General features: G+C 44.7%; 1 protein-coding gene across 1 annotated transcript in view; it reads left to right on the top strand.

The window, feature by feature from the left end:
• LOC311050073 (TRPM8 channel-associated factor homolog) overlaps window positions 1–24,431 on the top strand; it is a gene marked incomplete at its 3' end in the record, with an annotated part of 61,063 nt that overhangs the window by 10,512 nt on the left and 26,120 nt on the right. Inside the window, exons 6-7 of the mRNA XM_084064039.1 lie at window positions 17,970–18,061; window positions 18,570–18,703. Of these exons, the coding sequence (XP_083920165.1) occupies window positions 17,970–18,061; window positions 18,570–18,703 (226 nt within the window). The remainder of the gene's footprint in view (window positions 1–17,969; window positions 18,062–18,569; window positions 18,704–24,431) is intronic.

Below are 24,431 nucleotides of genomic sequence, written 5' to 3'. Positions count from 1 at the left end.
GGTGCACTGTACTGTACTGTACTGTACTAGACTCTACTGGTCTCTAATAGGCTGTTTTAAGCTCTAGTAGGCTTTGCTAGGCTTTGCTGGGCTCTATGAGGGTATAAAAGACAGTACTTTACTGTGGCTCATGCAAAACTATGGCTCGTGAACACACAAGCTATGGCCCGTGTACACAGTGGTTACTCCCTATGGTCTGAGTATCTATAGGGCTGACAAGGGACTAGTAAAGTCTAAGAGAGAGTATTAGAGTCTGCTAAAGCCTAGTGCACTCTAGTCTAGCCTAGTCCAGCCTGTTCCATGCTAGTATGACCTATACCACCCTCCCCATGTCTGTTCTCCCAACAGGCTGGACTTTACTAGTCTCGGGTGCACTGTACTGTACTGTACTGTACTGTACTGTACTGTACTGTACTGTACTGTACTGTACTGTACTAGACTCTACTGGTCTCTAATAGGCTGTTTTAAGCTCTAGTAGGCTTTGCTAGGCTTTGCTGGGCTCTATGAGGGTATAAAAGATAGTACTTTACTGTGGCTCATGCAAAACTATGGCTCGTGAACACACAAGCTATGGCCCGTGTACACAGTGGTTACTCCCTATGGTCTGAGTATCTACAGGGCTGACAAGGGACTTGTAAAGTCTAATAGAGAGTATTAGAGTCTGCTAAAGCCTAGTACAGTCTAGTCTAGCCTAGTCCAGCCTGTTCCATGCTAGTATGACCTATACCACCCTCCCCATGTCTGTTCTCCCAACAGGCTAACTTTACTAGTCTCGGGTGCACTGTACTGTACTGTACTGTACTGTACTCTACTGTACTGTACTAGACTCTACTGGTCTCTAATAGGCTGTTTTAAGCTCTAGTAGGCTTTGCTAGGCTTTGCTGGGCTCTATGAGGGTATAAAAGATAGTACTTTACTGTGGCTCATGCGAAACTATGGCTCGTGAACACACAAGCTATGGCCCGTGTACACAGTGGTTACTCCCTATGGTCTGAGTATCTATAGGGCTGACAAGGGACTAGTAAAGTCTAATAGAGAGTATTAGAGTCTGCTAAAGCCTAGTGCACTCTAGTCTAGCCTAGTCCAGCCTGTTCCATGCTAGTATGACCTATACCACCCTCCCCATGTCTGTTCTCCCAACAGGCTGGACTATACTAGTCTTGGGTGCACTGTACTGTACTGTACTGTACTAGACTCTACTGGTCTCTAATAGGCTGTTTTAAGCTCTAGTAGGCTTTGCTAGGCTTTGCTGGGCTCTATGAGGGTATAAAAGACAGTACTTTACTGTGGCTCATGCAAAACTATGGCTCGTGAACACACAAGCTATGGCCCGTGTACACAGTGGTTACTCCCTATGGTCTGAGTATCTATAGGGCTGACAAGGGACTAGTAAAGTCTAAGAGAGAGTATTAGAGTCTGCTAAAGCCTAGTGCACTCTAGTCTAGCCTAGTCCAGCCTGTTCCATGCTAGTATGACCTATACCACCCTCCCCATGTCTGTTCTCCCAACAGGCTGGACTTTACTAGTCTCGGGTGCACTGTACTGTACTGTACTGTACTGTACTGTACTGTACTGTACTGTACTGTACTGTACTGTACTAGACTCTACTGGTCTCTAATAGGCTGTTTTAAGCTCTAGTAGGCTTTGCTAGGCTTTGCTGGGCTCTATGAGGGTATAAAAGATAGTACTTTACTGTGGCTCATGCAAAACTATGGCTCGTGAACACACAAGCTATGGCCCGTGTACACAGTGGTTACTCCCTATGGTCTGAGTATCTACAGGGCTGACAAGGGACTTGTAAAGTCTAATAGAGAGTATTAGAGTCTGCTAAAGCCTAGTACAGTCTAGTCTAGCCTAGTCCAGCCTGTTCCATGCTAGTATGACCTATACCACCCTCCCCATGTCTGTTCTCCCAACAGGCTAACTTTACTAGTCTCGGGTGCACTGTACTGTACTGTACTGTACTGTACTCTACTGTACTGTACTAGACTCTACTGGTCTCTAATAGGCTGTTTTAAGCTCTAGTAGGCTTTGCTGGGCTCTATGAGGCTATAAAAGACAGTACTTTACTGTGGCTCATGCAAAACTATGGCTCGTGAACACACAAGCTATGGCCCGTGTACACAGTGGTTACTCCCTATGGTCTGAGTATCTACAGGGCTGACAAGGGACTAGTAAAGTCTAATAGAGAGTATTAGAGTCTGCTAAAGCCTAGTGCACTCTAGTCTAGCCTAGTCCAGCCTGTTCCATGCTAGTATGACCTATACCACCCTCCCCATGTCTGTTCTCCCAACAGGCTGGACTTTACTAGTCTCGGGTGCACTGTACTGTACTGTACTGTACTGTACTGTACTGTACTGTACTGTACTGTACTGTACTGTACTGTACTGTACTGTACTGTACTGTACTAGACTCTACTGGTCTCTAATAGGCTGTTTTAAGCTCTAGTAGGCTTTGCTAGGCTTTGCTGGGCTCTATGAGGGTATAAAAGACAGTACTTTACTGTGGCTCATGCAAAACTATGGCTCGTGAACACACAAGCTATGGCCCGTGTACACAGTGGTTACTCCCTATGGTCTGAGTATCTATAGGGCTGACAAGGGACTAGTAAAGTCTAATAGAGAGTATTAGAGTCTGCTAAAGCCTAGTGCACTCTAGTCTAGCCTAGTCCAGCCTGTTCCATGCTAGTATGACCTATACCACCCTCCCCATGTCTGTTCTCCCAACAGGCTGGACTTTACTAGTCTCGGGTGCACTGTACTGTACTGTACTGTACTGTACTAGACTCTACTGGTCTCTAAAAGGCTGTTTTAAGCTCTAGTAGGCTTTGCTAGGCTTTGCTGGGCTCTATGAGGGTATAAAAGATAGTACTTTACTGTGGCTCATGCAAACTATGGCTCGTGAACACACAAGCTATGGCCCGTGTACACAGTGGTTACTCCCTATGGTCTGAGTATCTACAGGGCTGACAAGGGACTAGTAAAGTCTAATAGAGAGTATTAGAGTCTGCTGAAGCCTAGTGCACTCTAGTCTAGCCTAGTCCAGCCTGTTCCATGCTAGTATGACCTATACCACCCTCCCCATGTCTGTTCTCCCAACAGGCTGGACTTTACTAGTCTCGGGTGCTTACTGTACTGTACTGTACTGTACTGTACTGTACTGTACTGTACTGTACTAGACTCTACTGGTCTCTAATAGGCTGTTTTAAGCTCTAGTAGGCTTTGCTAGGCTTTGCTGGGCTCTATGAGGGTATAAAAGATAGTACTTTACTGTGGCTCATGCAAAACTATGGCTCGTGAACACACAAGCTATGGCCCGTGTACACAGTGGTTACTCACTATGGTCTGAGTATCTATAGGGCTGACAAGGGACTAGTAAAGTCTAATAGAGAGTATTAGAGTCTGCTAAAGCCTAGTGCACTCTAGTCTAGCCTAGTCCAGCCTGTTCCATGCTAGTATGACCTATACCACCCTCCCCATGTCTGTTCTCCCAACAGGCTGGACTATACTAGTCTTGGGTGCACTGTACTGTACTGTACTGTACTGTACTGTACTGTACTGTACTGTACTGTACTGTACTTTACTGTACTGTACTAGACTCTACTGGTCTCTACTAGGCTGTTTTAAGCTCTAGCAGGCTTTGCTAGGCTTTGCTGGGCTCTATGAGGGTATAAAAGACAGTACTTTACTGTGGCTCATGCAAAACTATGGCTTGTGAACACACAAGCTATGGCCCGTGTACACAGTGGTTACTCCCTATGGTCTGAGTATCTATAGGGCTGACAAAGGACTAGTAAAGTCTAATAGAGAGTATTAGAGTCTGCTAAAGCCTAGTGCACTCTAGTCTAGCCTAGTCCAGCCTGTTCCATGCTAGTATGACCTATACCAACCTCCCCATGTCTGTTCTCCCAACAGGCTGGACTTTACTAGTCTCGGGTGCACTGTACTGTACTGTACTGTACTGTACTGTACTCTACTAGACTCTACTGGTCTCTAATAGGCTGTTTTAAGCTCTAGTAGGCTTTGCTAGGCTTTGCTGGGCTCTATGAGGGTATTAAAGACAGTACTTTACTGTGGCTCATGCAAAACTATGGCTCGTGAACACACAAGCTATGGCCCGTGTACACAGTGGTTACTCCCTATGGTCTGAGTATCTACAGGGCTGACAAGGGACTAGTAAAGTCTAATAGAGAGTATTAGAGTCTGCTAAAGCCTAGTGCACTCTAGTCTAGCCTAGTCCAGCCTGTTCCATGCTAGTATGACCTATACCACCCTCCCCATGTCTGTTCTCCCAACAGGCTGGACTTTACTAGTCTCGGGTGCACTGTACTGTACTGTACTGTACTGTACTGTACTGTACTGTACTAGACTCTACTGGTCTCTAATAGGCTGTTTTAAGCTCTAGTAGGCTTTGCTAGGCTTTGCTGGGCTCTATGAGGGTATAAAAGACAGTACTTTATTGTGGCTCATGCAAAACTATGGCTCGTGAACACACAAGCTATGGCCCGTGTACACAGTGGTTACTCCCTATGGTCTGAGTATCTACAGGGCTGACAAGGGACTAGTAAAGTCTAATAGAGAGTATTAGAGTCTGCTAAAGCCTAGTGCACTCTAGTCTAGCCTAGTCCAGCCTGTTCCATGCTAGTATGACCTATACCACCCTCCCCATGTCTGTTCTCCCAACAGGCTGGACTTTACTAGTCTCGGGTGCACTGTACTGTACTGTACTGTACTGTACTGTACTAGACTGTACTAGACTCTACTGGTCTCTAATAGGCTGTTTTAAGCTCTAGTAGGCTTTGCTAGGCTTTGCTGGGCTCTATGAGGGTATAAAAGATAGTACTTTACTGTGGCTCATGCAAAACTATGGCTCGTGAACACACAAGCTATGGCCCGTGTACACAGTGGTTACTCCCTATGGTCTGAGTATCTATAGGGCTGACAAGGGACTAGTAAAGTCTAATAGAGAGTATTAGAGTCTGCTAAAGCCTAGTGCACTCTAGTCTAGCCTAGTCCAGCCTGGTCCATGCTAGTATGACCTATACCACCCTCCCCATGTCTGTTCTCCCAACAGGCTGGACTATACTAGTCTTGGGTGCACTGTACTGTACTGTACTGTACTGTACTGTACTGTACTGTACTGTACTGTACTAGACTCTACTGGTCTCTAATAGGCTGTTTTAAGCTCTAGTAGGCTTTGCTAGGCTTTGCTGGGCTCTATGAGGGTATAAAAGATAGTACTTTACTGTGGCTCATGCAAAACTATGGCTCGTGAACACACAAGCTATGGCCCGTGTACACAGTGGTTACTCCCTATGGTCTGAGTATCTATAGGGCTGACAAGGGACTAGTAAAGTCTAATAGAGAGTATTAGAGTCTGCTAAAGCCTAGTGCACTCTAGTCTAGCCTAGTCCAGCCTGTTCCATGCTAGTATGACCTATACCACCCTCCCCATGTCTGTTCTCCCAACAGGCTGGACTTTACTAGTCTCGGGTGCACTGTACTGTACTGTACTGTACTGTACTGTACTGTACTGTACTAGACTGTACTAGACTCTACTGGTCTCTAATAGGCTGTTTTAAGCTCTAGTAGGCTTTGCTAGGCTTTGCTGGGCTCTATGAGGGTATAAAAGATAGTACTTTACTGTGGCTCATGCAAAACTATGGCTCGTGAACACACAAGCTATGGCCCGTGTACACAGTGGTTACTCCCTATGGTCTGAGTATCTATAGGGCTGACAAGGGACTAGTAAAGTCTAATAGAGAGTATTAGAGTCTGCTAAAGCCTAGTGCACTCTAGTCTAGCCTAGTCCAGCCTGGTCCATGCTAGTATGACCTATACCACCCTCCCCATGTCTGTTCTCCCAACAGGCTGGACTATACTAGTCTTGGGTGCACTGTACTGTACTGTACTGTACTGTACTGTACTGTACTGTACTGTACTAGACTCTACTGGTCTCTAATAGGCTGTTTTAAGCTCTAGTAGGCTTTGCTAGGCTTTGCTGGGCTCTATGAGGGTATAAAAGATAGTACTTTACTGTGACTCATGCAAAACTATGGCTCGTGAACACACAAGCTATGGCCCGTGTACACAGTGGTTACTCCCTATGGTCTGAGTATCTATAGGGCTGACAAGGGACTAGTAAAGTCTAATAGAGAGTATTAGAGTCTGCTAAAGCCTAGTGCACTCTAGTCTAGCCTAGTCCAGCCTGTTCCATGCTAGTATGACCTATACCACCCTCCCCATGTCTGTTCTCCCAACAGGCTGGACTTTACTAGTCTCGGGTGCACTGTACTGTACTGTACTGTACTGTACTGTACTGTACTGTACTGTACTAGACTGTACTAGACTCTACTGGTCTCTAATAGGCTGTTTTAAGCTCTAGTAGGCTTTGCTAGGCTTTGCTGGGCTCTATGAGGGTATAAAAGATAGTACTTTACTGTGGCTCATGCAAAACTATGGCTCGTGAACACACAAGCTATGGCCCGTGCACACAGTGGTTACTCCCTATGGTCTGAGTATCTATAGGGCTGACAAGGGACTAGTAAAGTCTAATAGAGAGTATTAGAGTCTGCTAAAGCCTAGTGCACTCTAGTCTAGCCTAGTCCAGCCTGGTCCATGCTAGTATGACCTATACCACCCTCCCCATGTCTGTTCTCCCAACAGGCTGGACTTTACTAGTCTCGGGTGCACTGTACTGTACTGTACTGTACTGTACTGTACTGTACTGTACTGTACTGTACTAGACTCTACTGGTCTCTAATAGGCTGTTTTAAGCTCTAGTAGGCTTTGCTAGGCTTTGCTGGGCTCTATGAGGGTATAAAAGACAGTACTTTACTGTGGCTCATGCAAAACTATGGCTCGTGAACACACAAGCTATGGCCCGTGTACACAGTGGTTACTCCCTATGGTCTGAGTATCTACAGGGCTGACAAGGGACTAGTAAAGTCTAATAGAGAGTATTAGAGTCTGCTAAAGCCTAGTGCACTGTAGTCTAGCCTAGTCCATTCTGTTCCATGCTAGTATGACCTATACCACCCTCCCCATGTCTGTTCTCCCAACAGGCTGGACTTTACTAGTCTCGGGTGCACTGTACTGTACTGTACTGTACTCTACTGTACTGTACTAGACTGTACTAGACTCTACTGGTCTCTTAATAGGCTGTTTTAAGCTATAGTAGGCTTTGCTAGGCTTTGCTGGGCTCTATGAGGGTATAAAAGATAGTACTTTACTGTGGCTCATGCAAAACTATGGCTCGTGAACACACAAGCTATGGCCCGTGTACACAGTGGTTACTCCCTATGGTCTGAGTATCTATAGGGCTGACAAGGGACTAGTAAAGTCTAATAGAGAGTATTAGAGTCTGCTAAAGCCTAGTGCACTCTAGTCTAGCCTAGTCCAGCCTGTTCCATGCTAGTATGACCTATACCACCCTCCCCATGTCTGTTCTCACAACAGGCTAACTTTACTAGTCTCGGGTGCACTGTACTGTACTGTACTGTACTGTACTGTACTGTACTGTACTGTACTGTACTGTACTGTACTGTACTAGACTCTACTGGTCTCTAATAGGCTGTTTTAAGCTCTAGTAGGCTTTGCTGGGCTCTATGAGGCTATAAAAGACAGTACTTTACTGTGGCTCATGCAAAACTATGGCTCGTGAACACACAAGCTATGGCCCGTGTACACAGTGGTTACTCCCTATGGTCTGAGTATCTACAGGGCTGACAAGGGACTAGTAAAGTCTAATAGAGAGTATTAGAGTCTGCTAAAGCCTAGTGCACTCTAGTCTAGCCTAGTCCAGCCTGTTCCATGCTAGTATGACCTATACCACCCTCCCCATGTCTGTTCTCCCAACAGGCTAACTTTACTAGTCGCGGGTGCACTGTACTGTACTGTACTGTACTGTACTGTACTGTACTGTATTGTACTGTACTGTACTGTACTGTACTGTACTGTACTAGACTCTAAGTTGTGCTTCTCTTCAAGATCTTCACCCTTCAACAGCTCTGTCTGCACTGCTGGTCAAAGCCTTGATTGCATCATTTTAACACACCTGTGTCTTATAATTGCCACCCTCTGATCTGTTGCAGGCACGTGCACATGTGACACAGACATCAAAGGGGGCTTGATTGTTTTGTTTTTTTCCAACTTCTGATGAGAGACCAGCGTTAGAAAATGCTGTAGGGTTAGGGTTAGGGTTAGGGGTGTTTGAATCCCTGTTGGGGGATAATAGTTAGGTTTATTTCACTACCTGTTCCAGGGGTGGGCATATTTTTTTTTATTTTTTAAGTGACCTAATATATATTACCCCCCCCCCCCCCCCCCGTTTTGAAGACGCTGGATCGAATGATGGCAATCTCGCCCCCCCCCCCCCCCCCCCCACATTTAGATGACGCCGGATCGAATGACGGCAATCTTGACCTTCTAAAACCTTGGGAAAGTGGTTAAACCACCCGGAAGTTACTGTTTTAGGTTTTTTTTAGCGGTGCCAGCCGCTCTACTCTTGACTATGTCCGTCCGTATGTCCGTTTGTCCGTTTGTCCGTTTGTCCGTTTGAGCACGGGCTTTAAACAGCTATAACTCCAGTTCGCAGCATGCCAGCAAGTCCAAATTTGGTATGTGGACTTACACCACCAATTGGGACGAGCATTGATTGCTGAAGCCCCGCCCCGCCCTATTATAGCGCCACCAGGAGGCCACTGTGTCCGTTTGAGCACGGGCTTTAAACAGCTATAACTCCAGTTCGCAGCATGCCAGCAAGTCCAAATTTGGTATGTGGACTTACACCACCAATTGGGACGAGCATTGATTGCTGAAGCCCCCCTATTATAGCGCCACCAGGAGGCCACTGGCTTTAAACAGCGCTTTACACAGCTATAACTCCAGTTCGCAGCATGCCAGCAAGTCCCAATTTGGTATGTGGACTTAGACCACCAATAGGGACGAGCATTGATTGCTGAAGCCCCGCCCCGCCCTATTATAGCGCCACCAGGAGGCCACTGGCTTTAAACAGCTATAACTCCAGCTTGCAGCATATGCCACCAAGTCCAACTAATACCACCAATAGGGACCAACTGTAATTACATAAGCCCCGCCCCCTCTGTCTTCCCATTGGCTGGGCTTTAAACAGCCATAACTCCAGTTCACAGCATGCTACTGAGTACAAATTTGGTACGTGGACTCAGACCACCAATAGGGACGAACTGAAATGTAGTAAGCCCCGCCCCCTCTGTCTTCCTATTGGCTGGGCTTTAAACAGCCATAAGTCCACTTTGCAGCATGCTACCAAATACACATTTACCACGTGAACTTAGACCACCAATAGGGACAAGCTGTAATTGCTGAAGCCCCGCCCCCTCTGTATTGTCATTGGCTGGGCTACAAACAGCCATAACTCCAGTTTGCAGCATGCCACCAAGTCCAAATTTGGTATGTGGACTTACACCACCAATAGGGACGAGCATTAATTGCTGAAGCCCCGCCCCGCCCTATTATAGCGCCACCAGGAGGCCACTCATCAAAGGCACCGCTTCCTTCACACAGGGTGGGATTTTTAGCGGTGCCAGCCGCTCTACACCTGACTATGTCCGTCCGTATGTCCGTTTGAGCCTGGATGTCCGTTTGAGCCTGGATGTCCGTTTGTCCGTTTGAGCCCGGATGTCCGTTTGAGCACGGCCTTAAAACAGCTATAACTCCAGTTCGCAGCATGCCAGCAAGTCCAAATTTGGTATGTGGACTTACACCACCAATTGGGACGAGCATTGATTGCTGAAGCCCCGCCCCGCCCTATTATAGCGCCACCAGGAGGCCACTCATCAAAGGCACCGCTTCCTTCACACAGGGTGCGATTTTTTTTTTAAATGTATCATTTTCGGCCGTACGGTATTCGGTTATCGGCCAAGAATTTTCCATTCTGTGCATCCCTAGTCGAATTGCTCAAGAGAAACCTGTTAGAAACAGTCTTTGTAGTTATTGTTCTCTTTTTAGCGGTGCCAGCCGCTCTACACTTGACTATGTCCGTCCGTATGTCCGTTTGTCCGTTTGAGCCCGGATGTCCGTTTGTCCGTTTGAGCCCAGATGTCCGTTTGAGCACGGGCTTTAAACAGCTATAACTCCAGTTCGCAGCATGCCAGCAAGTCCAAATTTGGTATGTGGACGTAGACCACCAATAGGGACGAGCATTGACTGCTGGAGCCCCGCCCCGCCCTATTATAGCGCCACCAGGAGGCCAATGGCTTTAAACAGCTATAACTCCAGTTTGCAGCATGCCACCAAGTCCAAATTTGGTACTGTATGTGGACTTAGACCACCAATAGGGACGAGCATTAATTGCTGAAGCCCCGCCCCGCCCTATTATAGCGCCACCAGGAGGCCACTCACCAAAGGCACCGCTTCCTTCACACAGGGTGCGATTTTTTCTCTGTGTTCTGTACAGTGCACCCAAGACTAGTATAGTCCAGCCTGTTGGGAGAACAGACATGGGGAGGGTGGTATAGGTCATACTAGCATGGAACAGGCTGGACTAGGCTAGACTAGAGACTCTAATACTCTCTATTAGACTTTACTAGTCCCTTGTCAGCCCTGTAGATACTCAGACCATAGGGAGTAACCACTGTGTACACGGGCCATAGCTTGTGTGTTCACGAGCCATAGTTTTGCATGAGCCACAGTAAAGTACTGTCTTTTATAGCCTCATAGAGCCCAGCAAAGCCTACTAGAGCTTAAAACAGCCTATTAGAGACCAGTAGAGTCTAGTACAGTACAGTACAGTACAGTACAGTACAGTACAGTACAGTACAGTACAGTACAGTACAGTACAGTGCACCCGAGACTAGTAAAGTTAGCCTGTTGGGAGAACAGACATGGGGAGGGTGGTATAGGTCATACTAGCATGGAACAGGCTGGACTAGGCTAGACTAGAGTGTACTAGGCTTTAGCAGACTCTAATACTCTCTATTAGACTTTACAAGTCCCTTGTCAGCCCTGTAGATACTCAGACCATAGGGAGTAACCACTGTGTACACGGGCCATAGCTTGTGTGTTCACGAGCCATAGTTTTGCATGAGCCACAGTAAAGTACTGTCTTTTATAGCCTCATAGAGCCCAGCAAAGCCTAGCAAAGCCTACTAGAGCTTAAAACAGCCTATTAGAGACCAGTAGAGTCTAGTAGAGTACAGTACAGTACAGTACAGTACAGTACAGTACAGTACAGTACAGTACAGTACAGTACACCCGAGACTAGTAAAGTCCAGCCTGTTGGGGTAACAGACATGGGGAGGGTGGTATAGGTCATACTAGCATGGAACAGGCTGGACTAGGCTAGACTAGAGTGTACCAGGCTTTAGCAGACTCTAATACTCTCTATTAGACTTTACAAGTCCCTTGTCAGCCCTGTAGATACTCAGACCATAGGGAGTAACCACTGTGTACACGGGCCATAGCTTGTGTGTTCACGAGCCATAGTTTTGCATGAGCCACAGTAAAGTACTGTCTTTTATAGCCTCATAGAGCCCAGCAAAGCCTACTAGAGCTTAAAACAGCCTATTAGAGACCAGCAGAGTCTAGTACAGTACAGTACAGTACAGTACAGTACAGTACAGTACAGTACAGTACAGTACAGTACAGTGCACCCGAGACTAGTAAAGTCCAGCCTGTTGGGGTAACAGACATGGGGAGGGTGGTATAGGTCATACTAGCATGGAACAGGCTGGACTAGGCTAGACTAGAGTGTACTAGGCTTTAGCAGACTCTAATACTCTCTATTAGACTTTACAAGTCCCTTGTCAGCCCTGTAGATACTCAGACCATAGGGAGTAACCACTGTGTACACGGGCCATAGCTTGTGTGTTCACGAGCCATAGTTTTGCATGAGCCACAGTAAAGTACTATCTTTTATACCCTCATAGAGCCCAGCAAAGCCTAGCAAAGCCTACTAGAGCTTAAAACAGCCTATTAGAGACCAGTAGAGTCTAGTACAGTACAGTACAGTACAGTACAGTACAGTACAGTACAGTACAGTACAGTACAGTACAGTACAGTACAGTGCACCCGAGACTAGTAAAGTTAGCCTGTTGGGAGAACAGACATGGGGAGGGTGGTATAGGTCATACTAGCATGGAACAGGCTGGACTAGGCTAGACTAGAGTGTACTAGGCTTTAGCAGACTCTAATACTCTCTATTAGACTTTACTAGTCCCTTGTCAGCCCTGTAGATACTCAGACCATAGGGAGTAACCACTGTGTACACCGGCCATAGCTTGTGTGTTCACGAGCCATAGTTTTGCATGAGCCACAGTAACGTACTGTCTTTTATAGCCTCATAGAGCCTAGGGGCCGAGATAATAGTGAAAAACTGTTTGAAAGGAGTAAAAACAAAATTGGACACCTGTTTCTGGGTCAGCGCGTCGGCCCGAACGCGCCCATATAACTCTCCTCGCACACGGCCTTACCATTCTCCTTAATTGGCTAGGGTCAAATGTCAAGTTTTTACGCGCAATAAAACGATATATCTCGAAATTGATACATTTTTAGAATCCACCTTTCGGATATGTTGTACAGCTCGCCAAGGCGCACGCGTGGATGTCTTGTTTGTCCCGGTACGACACTCCTAAGTTGACCTCCTACACTTTCAGAAGGCACATAGAGTCTTATATCTTAAGACCATATCAAAGGACAAAGTCAGAAATAGAAATGTGTCGTAACGGGACAAACAAGACATCCAAATGTGCGTCTCAGCCAGCTCTACAACATATCCAAAAAGTGGACCCTAAGTCCTTATCGTATTTGAGATATTGAGCGAGATAGCAAAGCCGTAACCATAGCCAATTAAGGGATAATTAAATCATGATTTGATATTAGGGTTTGATTATTTCAAATTTTAGCATTACTTTACGTGTAGATTTGGAAAAAAAATATATCGGAGAAATCACAGGCTTGGAACACCCTAAAACCAACCAGGAAGTGGCCTTTTGAGGCACTTCCTGTTATCCGAGAAAAAAGAAACTTGCATATTTGGAATCAGCGCCATCACATTAGTCTAAAGCCAGAGTCTCGAAGAAAAATACAATTTCTAAAAATGTAACGAGGGTTGACCTTTGCAGTCTTTTCGCTGAACTTTGAGCTTTATCAGTGTCAGAAAAAATCAGGGCCGGTGCCAAAAAATCCGGCTTACTCTCAATATGGATTGAGAGAAGTTTCGGATTTAAAAAAAATATCTGGAGTGATTAGTTACAGATTTTGTGCTCAACAAAATCCGTTTTTTATACAAAAGTCAACGTCCAATCTTTTTGGTGACTATTTGTATTTCCCAAGGTCCTAGAAAATCGAGACCTATCCCATTCAATTCAGCGTCTTTTTTTGAGTCTGAAAAGATGTTTTTTAATTTAAAAATGAAATATTTTTAAAAAATATGAGAAAAGCTAAACTTTGAACTATTTCAAAAATCTATAACTTCTTATTAAACAATTCTAGACTATTGATGTAACCTACCATTCGACTCAATATCATATAAATAAGAGGGTGGAAGGGTCAAAATAAAATAATAATATGTTTGTGAAAAAAGCTTCAAGTTTACTAAACGTTATTGCTTGTTTAAACCACTTTCTAAGGGTCAGAAAAAATCGAGACCTAGCCCATTCGATTCAGCGTCCTCTTCTGAGTCTGAAAACGTGTTTTTTAATTAAAAAAAAATATTTTTGAAAAATGTGAGAAAAGCTTAACTTTGAACTATTTCAAAAATCTATAACTTCTTATTGAAAAGTTGTAGATTATTGATGTAACCCACCATTCGACATAACCAGGGTTGACCTTTGCAGTCTTTTTGCTGACCTTTGAGCTTTATCAGTGTCACATGTACATATACATATACATATACGTATATGTTATAGCACATTTCTACTTGTTGGCATTGATTGATTGATTGATAGATTGATTGAGGCTAGCCTAGACTCAAGAGGGTCTATCGGGGGGGGCGGGGGGGGGGTACGTGGGACGAATTTGGCGAGACCCCGCCCAGAAACAGCGTCCCGGGAGGTCACATGATCAGAAACGGCGTTTCCCATAGCATAATGTGGGAGGTGTACACGCCGTGTACACAGAGCACATTTCTACTTGTTGGCATTGATTGATTGATTGATAGATTGATTGAGGCTAGCCTAGACTCAAGAGGGTCTGTCGGGGGGGTACGTGGGACGAATTTGGCGAGACCCCGCCCAGAAACAGCGTCCCGGGAGGTCACATGATCAGAAACGGCGTTTCCCATAGCATAATGTGGGAGGTGTACACGCCGTGTACACAGAGCACATTTCTACTTGTTGGCATTGATTGATTGATTGATAGATTGATTGAGGCTAGCCTAGACTCAAGAGGGTCTATCGGGGGGGGGGGGGGGGGGGTACGTGGGACGAATTTGGCGAGACCCCGCCCAGAAACAGCGTCCCGGGAGGTCACATGATCATAAACGGCGTTTCCCATAGCATAATGTGGGAGGTGTACACGCCGTGTACACAGAGCACATTTCTACTTGTTGGCATTGATTGATTGATTGATAGATTGATTGAGGCTAGCCTAGACTCAAGAGGGTCTATCGGGGGGGGCGAGGGGGGGTACGTGGGACGAATTTGGCGAGACCCCGCCCAGAAACAGCGTCCCGGGAGGTCACATGATCAGAAACGGCGTTTCCCATAGCATAATGTGGGAGGTGTACACGCCGTGTACACAGAGCACATTTCTACTTGTTGGCATTGATTGATTGATTGATAGATTGATTGAGGCTAGCCTAGACTCAAGAGGGTCTATCGGGGGGGGGCGGGGGGGGGGGTACGTGGGACGAATTTGGCGAGACCCCGCCCAGAAACAGCGTCCCGGGAGGTCACATGATCAGAAACGGCGTTTCCCATAGCATAATGTGGGAGGTGTACACGCCGTGTACACAGAGCACATTTCTACTTGTTGGCATTGATTGATTGATTGATAGATTGATTGAGGCTAGCCTAGACTCAAGAGGGTCTATCGGGGGGGGCGGGGGGGGGTACGTAGGACGAATTTGGCGAGACCCCGCCCAGAAACAGCGTCCCGGGAGGTCACATGATCAGAAACGGCGTTTCCCATAGCATAATGTGGGAGGTGTACACGCCGTGTACACAGAGCACATTTCTACTTGTTGGCATTGATTGATTGATTGATAGATTGATTGAGGCTAGCCTAGACTCAAGAGGGTCTATCGGGGGGGGGCGGGGGGGTACGTGGGACGAATTTGGCGAGACCCCGCCCAGAAACAGCGTCCCGGGAGGTCACATGATCAGAAACGGCGTTTCCCATAGCATAATGTGGGAGGTGTACACGCCGTGTACACAGAGCACATTTCTACTTGTTGGCATTGATTGATTGATTGATAGATTGATTGAGGCTAGCCTAGACTCAAGAGGGTCTGTCGGGGGGGTACGTGGGACGAATTTGGCGAGACCCCGCCCAGAAACAGCGTCCCGGGAGGTCACATGATCAGAAACGGCGTTTCCCATAGCATAATGTGGGAGGTGTACACGCCGTGTACACAGAGCACATTTCTACTTGTTGGCATTGATTGATTGATTGATAGATTGATTGAGGCTAGCCTAGACTCAAGAGGGTCTATCGGGGGGGGCGGGGGGGGGGTACGTAGGACGAATTTGGCGAGACCCCGCCCAGAAACAGCGTCCCGGGAGGTCACATGATCAGAAACGGCGTTTCCCATAGCATAATGTGGGAGGTGTACACGCCGTGTACACAGAGCACATTTCTACTTGTTGGCATTGATTGATTGATTGATAGATTGATTGAGGCTAGCCTAGACTCAAGAGGGTCTATCGGGGGGGGCGGGGGGGGTACGTGGGACGAATTTGGCGAGACCCCGCCCAGAAACAGCGTCCCGGGAGGTCACATGATCAGAAACGGCGTTTCCCATAGCATAATGTGGGAGGTGTACACGCCGTGTACACAGAGCACATTTCTACTTGTTGGCATTGATTGATTGATTGATAGATTGATTGAGGCTAGCCTAGACTCAAGAGGGTCTATCGGGGGGGGCGGGGGGGGGTACGTGGGAAGAATTTGGCGAGACCCCGCCCAGAAACAGCGTCCCGGGAGGTCACATGATCAGAAACGGCGTTTCCCATAGCATAATGTGGGAGGTGTACACGCCGTGTACACAGAGCACATTTCTACTTGTTGGCATTGATTGATTGATTGATAGATTGATTGATTGATTGATTGAATGACTGACTAAGGCTCTCTGCTGCCCCCCATTGAGAAAATGTAGTTGGCACAGACAGTGTACACGAATAGCAGTCGCGAGTGTTCACGCTCCATAGCAACTATGGGAGATGATCGCTGCCGTGTTCACCGGCACTAGTCCGTACACGGGTCATAGTTTTTTCCATTAGAACTGCCTGCCGTGTACACCACTTCTATTGTTATTATTATTATTATTATTATATAATTACATTATAATGGTAATAATGTTCTACTCCACTACAGCTCAGAGGCAAATCTTGTACTTACTTACTACTTACTCCACTACAATTATTTGAAAACTTTAGTTACTAGTTACTTTGCAGATATAAATATCTTTTCATACTTGTTTAGATTAGAGCTTCATGCATGTCCTTTTGTAAATTATTTTTATTAGGTAAATATTTATATAGAAAGGTCTAACTAGGGACTGGGGTTGCAAATTAGCCTCGGCTATAAACCCCATTTACAATGCAATGGTTTCATGTTTTTATAACTTGACTCATTGTTTTTGTATTGTCCCTGTCAAATAAACATACATAATAATAATAAAAAGGACTCACACATCAAATCACAAATCATGATGACATATAAGACAGACAGAAATACACACTACTGCTTCATGCCTCACTGTTTTCTCAGGGCACAATGCATGCAGTACATTTTCATAGACCTGACTGCTTATTTCTCTCGCACAATGTGGCAACCCATTTCCCGCAAAGCTTTTTTTTTCAGATATTTTGTGCAGGATTGAGCACATGTGTGAAGCATACCGATGTGTTTGCTACAGATCGCGCTGTTTTATAATGCTGTGCCAACAGATCTGATCTACAAGCATAGGGCTCGTCAGGCAGCGACTGTTTTATGTTTGTAGATCAGATATTTGGCGCAGGAGTAGAGCAGGAATGAGCACATTTGTGGAACATAGCAATGTGTTCACTTGTTGCGCTGACAGGGAGGAGGAGAGGAGACGCTTTTGTCAGCGACGTGGACAGCTGATAGAATGAGAGCTTTACGCTCAGGCAATAATGTGAATATTATTTTTATTAATAATAATAATATTGGTTTGTCAAGAGATATCCATGTGTTTTGGACAATGGAATTAGACAGTGGCTTCAGCGGTCTATCCATGTTTCCCTCAAGAGTTTAATGTAATGCTACAGATCGCGCTGTTTTATACGCTTTTTTTATAACGATTTTACGTACAGAATCTGCAGTTACCATTACAAGTTAGCCTATTTTATAATGTTTCTGCCTGCCTACAACAACATAATATGTGAGTGAGCTCACTGACTGAGCAGAGTGCAATTGAAATGTTAATAGCTATTTAAAAGACAATGGAATCCCCACTGTGTAGGGGAGAAAGTGTCAGCTCGTCTGGGGCACGGAGGGGAGACAGTGGCAAATAGAATAGCTGGGAAAACGGTCTTTTTGATCCCCAAATCAGGCAGTGTATGGGATGATGAAACCCCGGTCATGGAAGTGTTAACGAACTGGAGGCGTGTCCACATAAAAACATAATCTTAACAATTTCTGTACACTTTTTTTGAAAAAAAAACTTCCTCCTAGTATAACCATAATACCTGATGATTATGTTTTAGGGGGCGAAAAAATCACTGAAAATCACGGCACCCCGTCTTTAAGTAAAAGATGTGAGTACTTCTTCCACCAGTGACTGTCCCCTCATGTTTTGTCCATAAGGATGGATAAGGCCGAAAGACTCTTTGAAGAGGACCTGGGGTTTCTCCTCAAGGACGTGCAGCAGTTTGACATCCAGGGAGAAAGCATCCCAGGTGAGCAGTGGTGCGAAGTAACTGAGTACATTCACTGAAGTACTGTACTTAAGTACAATTTTGAGGCACTTTTACTGTACTGGAGTATTTCCAATGTTCAGTACTTCTACTTCTACTCCACTACATCTCAGAGGCAAATATTGTACTTTTACTCCACACCAATTATTTCAAAACTTTAGTTACTAGTTACTTTGCAGATTTACATTATTACATTATAAAACATACATTAACCCCTATTTTATACATAGGCTATTTGAAAATAGCAGATCTACAAGCTCACAACGCGTCGCATTGTGACGCGTTGTGAGCTTGTAGATCTGCTATTTTCTAACATTTTAGTACTTTTACTTTTGGTACTTTAAGTATATTTTAATGCCAATACTTTTGTACTTTTACTCAAGTATCATTTTGAACACAGACCTTTTAGTTGTAACAGAGTATTTGTATATTGTGGTATTGCTACTTTTACTAAGTAAAAATATCCGAGTACTTTTTTCCACCACTGCAGGTGAGGTCCTGGTCCACGGCCCGCTGGCCTTCCCCATCGGGACCACCGAGGACGGAGGGGTCTTCCTGGCCGGTGGCCGCCATGGGCAGGGCAGGGTCATTGTGTTCACGCACGAGAGTTACTTAGGACGACAGGTGAGGGTGTGGATTTGATCAAAAACACAATATGGGGCCGGACGGTTGAAATCCAAAAAAAATAAATAATAATAACCTTTAAAAAAAATATCAAAACAAGAAAGGTCTCCGCCAGGTCACGTCGGTTATTGTGGCCTCCTGGTGGCGCTATAATAGGCCAATGTGAAAAGGGTGGCATTTCTTCTTCGGCCTAGTGGGAATGAGCGTGCATTCATGATTTGAGGCATTTTGTTGCAAAAATGTGTTTTGCTAAATTAGACCTGCTGGTGGCGCTATAACAGGCCAATGTGAAAAGGGTGGCATTTCTTCCTCGGCCTAGTGGGAATGTGCGTGCAAATTTTCACGGAAATCACAGCTGCGTTCATGATTTGAGACATTGTGTTCAAAACGGACCAATCCTGGCAACTTTGGAAGCCAACCTTAGCCAATCAGGATGGAATATGAAATATCGGACAGATCCGTCTTGATCACATGACTATAGAGATACTGTTTACTGATATGCGTGATATTTGGATAAAATCTGTAGGAGTAATATCCAAAAATGTGTTTTGCACAAATCGGCCTCCTGGTGGCGCTATAACAGGCCCATGTGAAACATTTTGGGCAGAGGTTCTGCTCTGGCATCCAGGGAGTGTGTGTGTGCAGTTTCACAGCGACCGGGCCAATGGTCGCGGAGATTAGCTGGTCGCAGACAGAAGGACGGACGGACGGACACACGGACACACGGACAGGGGGCAAAAAAAAAAACTCTCTCGCCATGCCGTTGGCCTGGCGGAGACAAACATATATATATATATATATATATATGTATATATATATATATATATGTATATATATATATATATATATATACTGTATATATATATATATATATTACTTCTCCTTTGAAAAAAATAAAAAATAAAATAAATAAATGTCTTCCCCTAAATAAAAAAAAATCATCCTTGTTACAGCAAGGTTACTGTACCTTTGAAAAATCTTTAAATATTCTCGGTGATCTCCTTCCTCACGGAGATCGGCTCATTACACACACGGTGGTCCGGTAGAATGTGGCTCGTTTGAATGTGCCTTGTTTTTTTTTTAAACAGCAGAAAAGCAACAGAAAAAACACAGAAAGCTGCGAAAATTTGACTTTTGCGAATCCTTTAACATGAAAGGAGGCAAAAAAAATGATGTGCAGTGTGGGTTATGCGCTGTGCACAGACAGTATATCAGGGATGGAAAGTGACACACACACACACACACACACACACACACACACACACACGTCTGTCCCGTCGCATGCAGACACACACACACACACGGCCGGAGTTGGGTCGCACGTGCGACCCGTCGTGGACAAGCACACACACACTCACGGCCGGACCCGTCCCTCCCGATTAAACATAGGGATGTGTTTTGGTGTAGTTGTGAAAATGAGAAAAAATAAATCACACCCTGCGTGAAGGTAGCGGCGCCTTTGATACATTTTGTCATCAATATGTGTTTATAATGTGTTTATGGCCACGTGTCATGTGAAGCTTGACCAATCACTTTGTTGACGTACGCACTGTTGTTGACGTACGCACCTGACCAATCACAACGTTGACGTACGCACACGGACAAAGTCAGGTATAGAGCGGCTAGCGCCGCTAAAAATGTTAACTCAAATCTTTGCTTCTGGGGGATCCCTGGAACTAAATATTTTGAGATTGGGAGGCGGGGGGGGGGGGGGGGGGGGGGTCCATGGTCAAATGCATATCATTTTGGGGGTCCTACACATGAAAAATGTAAGAGCCACTGATATATAGCAACATAAAAAAACCTGTTAGGATTTAGAAGAGTTACACATGTTTGCTTAAAAATATATATATTACGGGGGCATGGTGGCGCAGTCGGTACCGCTGTCCCTAGGTTGGCAGAGGGAAGGTATATAATGTGTGTGTGTGTGTGTGTGTGTGTGTGTGTGTGTGTGTGTGTGTGTGTGTGTGTGTGTGTGTGTGTGTGTGTGTGTGCGTGCGTGCGTGCGTGCGTGCGTGCGTGCGTGCGTGCGTGCGTGTGTATATATGTATATATATATATATATATATATATATATATATATATATATATATATATATATATATATATATTCAAAGATTTGTACAACATTTCCAGGATTTTCCGCAAAATAGCAGATCTACAAGCTCATAGCGCAGCACTCGGTGCCGCACTATGAGCTTGTAGATCTGCTATTTTTTAATAGCCAAAGAAATCTAATAGCCAAAGAAAAGGGTTAAGCCACTGAGGAGAACCAAGCAAGACTGATGACTTGATGAATGATGACTGACTGACTGACTGACTGACTGACTGCTGACTGTGAGGTTCAATTCATGAAGGTCTCACAGGCAATTTTATTACCTGTGTAGGCCCTATAAAGAGAAGAATGCATTCGCCATCTGTTTTGAATAAGGGATGCCATGTTTTGCAAATAATTAAGTTTACCTAGACTAAAGGTAAAACCATTTCTTAATTCCATTTAAGGATGTGTTTTCCCTATAATTTATAATTATAAGTTATGGGCCATGACGGAGGCGCGCCGACTCAGCGCCGTCCGAGTTATGTACCGATAGGGACAGAATCGTAAATATTATTGGTGCGGACTGCGTTTGCTCCACTGACTGCGTTTATCCCAACTACCACTCAAAGTGGCTCCTGGCCAACTGCCTGGATGAGGCAGACTTATTTTTTAAAGCTTTGTGCTTTCTATTAGACTGTGCAGGGCAGAGGCGTCTAATCTCTGAGTCAGGGTGACCGCATACCCTCGGGTTAAAACTATTTCCTAATTCCATTTAAGGATGTGTTTACACTATATTTTTTAGGACTATGGGGTAGATACTGAAGGGATACAGTTTTGGAAACAAGTTAGCATATCCCCAGTTCTGATGTTCACACCTCCAATTTGGAAGACAATTAGCTCCCTGTTGATGGTCCAAATGTTGATGGCTCTTGGTATCAATGTGCCTTCATTGATATTCTCATTAGCTCAACAATGAGATCTCCCCCTCAACTTTGTGGTTGATGTAGGTCAGGGGTGGGCAACTTTGATGATGGAGAGGGCCACTATATTTCCACAATCACTGCAGAGGGCCACATTGCATATACTGTCGGGCAGACACCTCTTATCTCGACATTTTAACTTTTTTTCGCAAATGAATGCCGTACTTCGCCATTCTTTGTCACACACAAGTAGAAAAATAGCCGATCTACAAGCTCAAAACGCGTCGCAGCGCGACGCGTTTTGAGCTTGCAGATCTGCTATTTTAGCTATTTTTTAATTGGAATCCTGAAAAGTAACATTTGTATTTAATTTCTAATGCATTTAGTTATACTAACTTCATGAACTTAAATACAAATACATTGGACATAAAAAAGAGAATTGAATTTTTATACTAGTCATTAAGCTACTAATACAGACTGAAGTAAGGTCATGTTTGCATGTTTGGAATTGTAACAACAGCTGAAATCAGTAATATGTCAGTATTCCGATATTAACCTAAGGGCCGCATTAAGTGAAGGTGGGGGCCGCATGTGGCCCCCGGGCCGCCAGTTGCCCATGTATGATGTAGGTGATCTGACTGACTGACTGACTGCTGACTGTGAGGTTCAATTCATGAAGGTCTCACAGGCAATTTTATTACCTGTGTAGGCCCTATAAAGAGAAGAATGCATTCGCCATCTGTTTTGAATAAGGGATGTCATGTTTTGCAAATAATTAAGTTTACCTAGACTAAAGGTAAAACCATTTCTTAATTCCATTTAAGGATGTGTTTTCCCTATAATTTATAATTATAAGTTATGGGCCATGACGGAGGCGCGCCGACTCAGCAGACCTTAAGGCTGAGGAGACGCGCCCTCGCGCCTCCAGGCGCGAGTGCCCGCGTCGACCAGCCGCTGGGCTGCTAGTCGACTCAGCGCCGTCCGAGTTATGTACCGATAGGGACAGAATCGTAAATATTATTGGTGCGGACTGCGTTTGCTCCACTGACTGCGTTTATCCCAACTACAGTGGTCACCTGTTCATTCATGCACGATCTTCAAACGGCCACCTATTGGACATCAGAGGTTTTCAAAGGTTTCTTTAGGTACCTTTCAAAGTTGACGCCCACAGATTCTTGGCACCTCCCATTGAAATGATTAGAAAGTGTAGTGTGGCCGTCCAGCCACGAGGTGGCGCTTGGTATCAAAATGTATTTTAAAAAAGTAAGTAAGGCCTGTGTTCAAAATGTTACTTGAGTAAAAGTACAAAGTATTGGCATCAAAATATACTTAAAGTACCAAAAGTAAAAGTACTGAAATGTTTGAAAGTAGCCGATCTACGAGCTTGTAGATCGTCTATTTTCTAATGGCCGTGGTATAATATAGGGCTAAAGTGGTTAATGTATATGTTTTATAATCAGTGTTGGGCTATATTACTTAGGAGAGTAATATGTTACCTACTTGTATTACTTATTACTCCTTTGAAAAGTAATAATATTATATAACGTATTACTTGGAATCAAGAGTAATATATTACATATTACTTTATATTACTTTCCCCGTGCCCCCCCCCCTCAAAAAAAAAGACGTGTACAGTTTTTAGCCTTTTAGAACTGAATCCAATTTAATGGAACAATAGAAAACAGTTTTTATCTTTTTAAGTATTTTGCTGCTACAGATTCCATATTTGGAATTGGAACAATAATTATCCTTACAGGAACAACATAAATCTGAACTGCACACACTGGCTGCAGCCTCTCAGAAACTGAAACAATAAAGTAAACTTTTTGAACATTTCTTAACCTTTTCACTTACAACAGTCAATATTAATTAGCCAAAGTGCAAGGGGGGGAGATATAGAGCAGTGGTTCTCAAACTTTTTCATGTGAAGGACCTCCAAATTGACACTTATTAGCCCGCGGACCCCCATTTTGAGAGAGAGAGAGAGAGAGAGAGAGAGAGAGAGAGAGAGAGAGAGAGAGAGAGAGAGAGAGAGAGAGAGAGAGAGAGAGAGAGAGAGAGAGAGAGAGAAGAAAGAAAGAAAGAAAGAAAGAAAGAAAGAAAGAAAGAAAGAAAGAAAGAAAGAAAGAAAGAAAGAAAGAAAGAAAGAGAAAGAAAGAAAGAAAGAGAGAGAGAGAGAGAGAGAGAGAGAGAGAGAGAGAGAGAGAGAGAGAGAGAGAGAGAGTGTTAAATCAGGGGTCTTCGACAGGAGGTCCGAGACCCCTAGAGGGTCCTCAGAGTTACTGCCGGGGGTCCGGCAGTAATGTGTGGTTCCACGGTGTGGTGGGGACAGAGGTACTGTAGGGGGGAGGGGAACCTGATAGCAGAGTTCCTCAGCTTATTTGGAATACTGTAGTGTAGGCTACACAGTATATCATTAACATAACCGGTTTTGCTATCTGCTACCTACCTCCCCCTACTGTCTGTCTGTCTGTCTGTGCCCACACACTGCACAGTCAGACACACACACACACACACACACACACACACACACACACACACACACACACACACACACACACACACACACACACACACACACACACACACACACACACACACGATGTGCAAGTGTTTGAAAACTTTAGTTACTTTGTAGATTTTGATTATTATTACAAAACATACATTAACCATTAACCTTATATAAAGTTGTCTATTTAAAAATAGCAGAACTAAGCTACACGTTGTGAGCTTGTAGATCTGCTATTTTACATTTCGTCACCTTATTAAA

Source organism: Gymnoscopelus microlampas (assembly GCF_963454915.1).
Source record: "Gymnoscopelus microlampas genome assembly, chromosome: 8".
Classification (NCBI taxonomy): Eukaryota; Metazoa; Chordata; class Actinopteri; order Myctophiformes; family Myctophidae; genus Gymnoscopelus; species Gymnoscopelus microlampas.
Note: the sequence above shows the minus strand (reverse complement) of the source record. Positions and strands in the feature narration are given on the sequence as shown.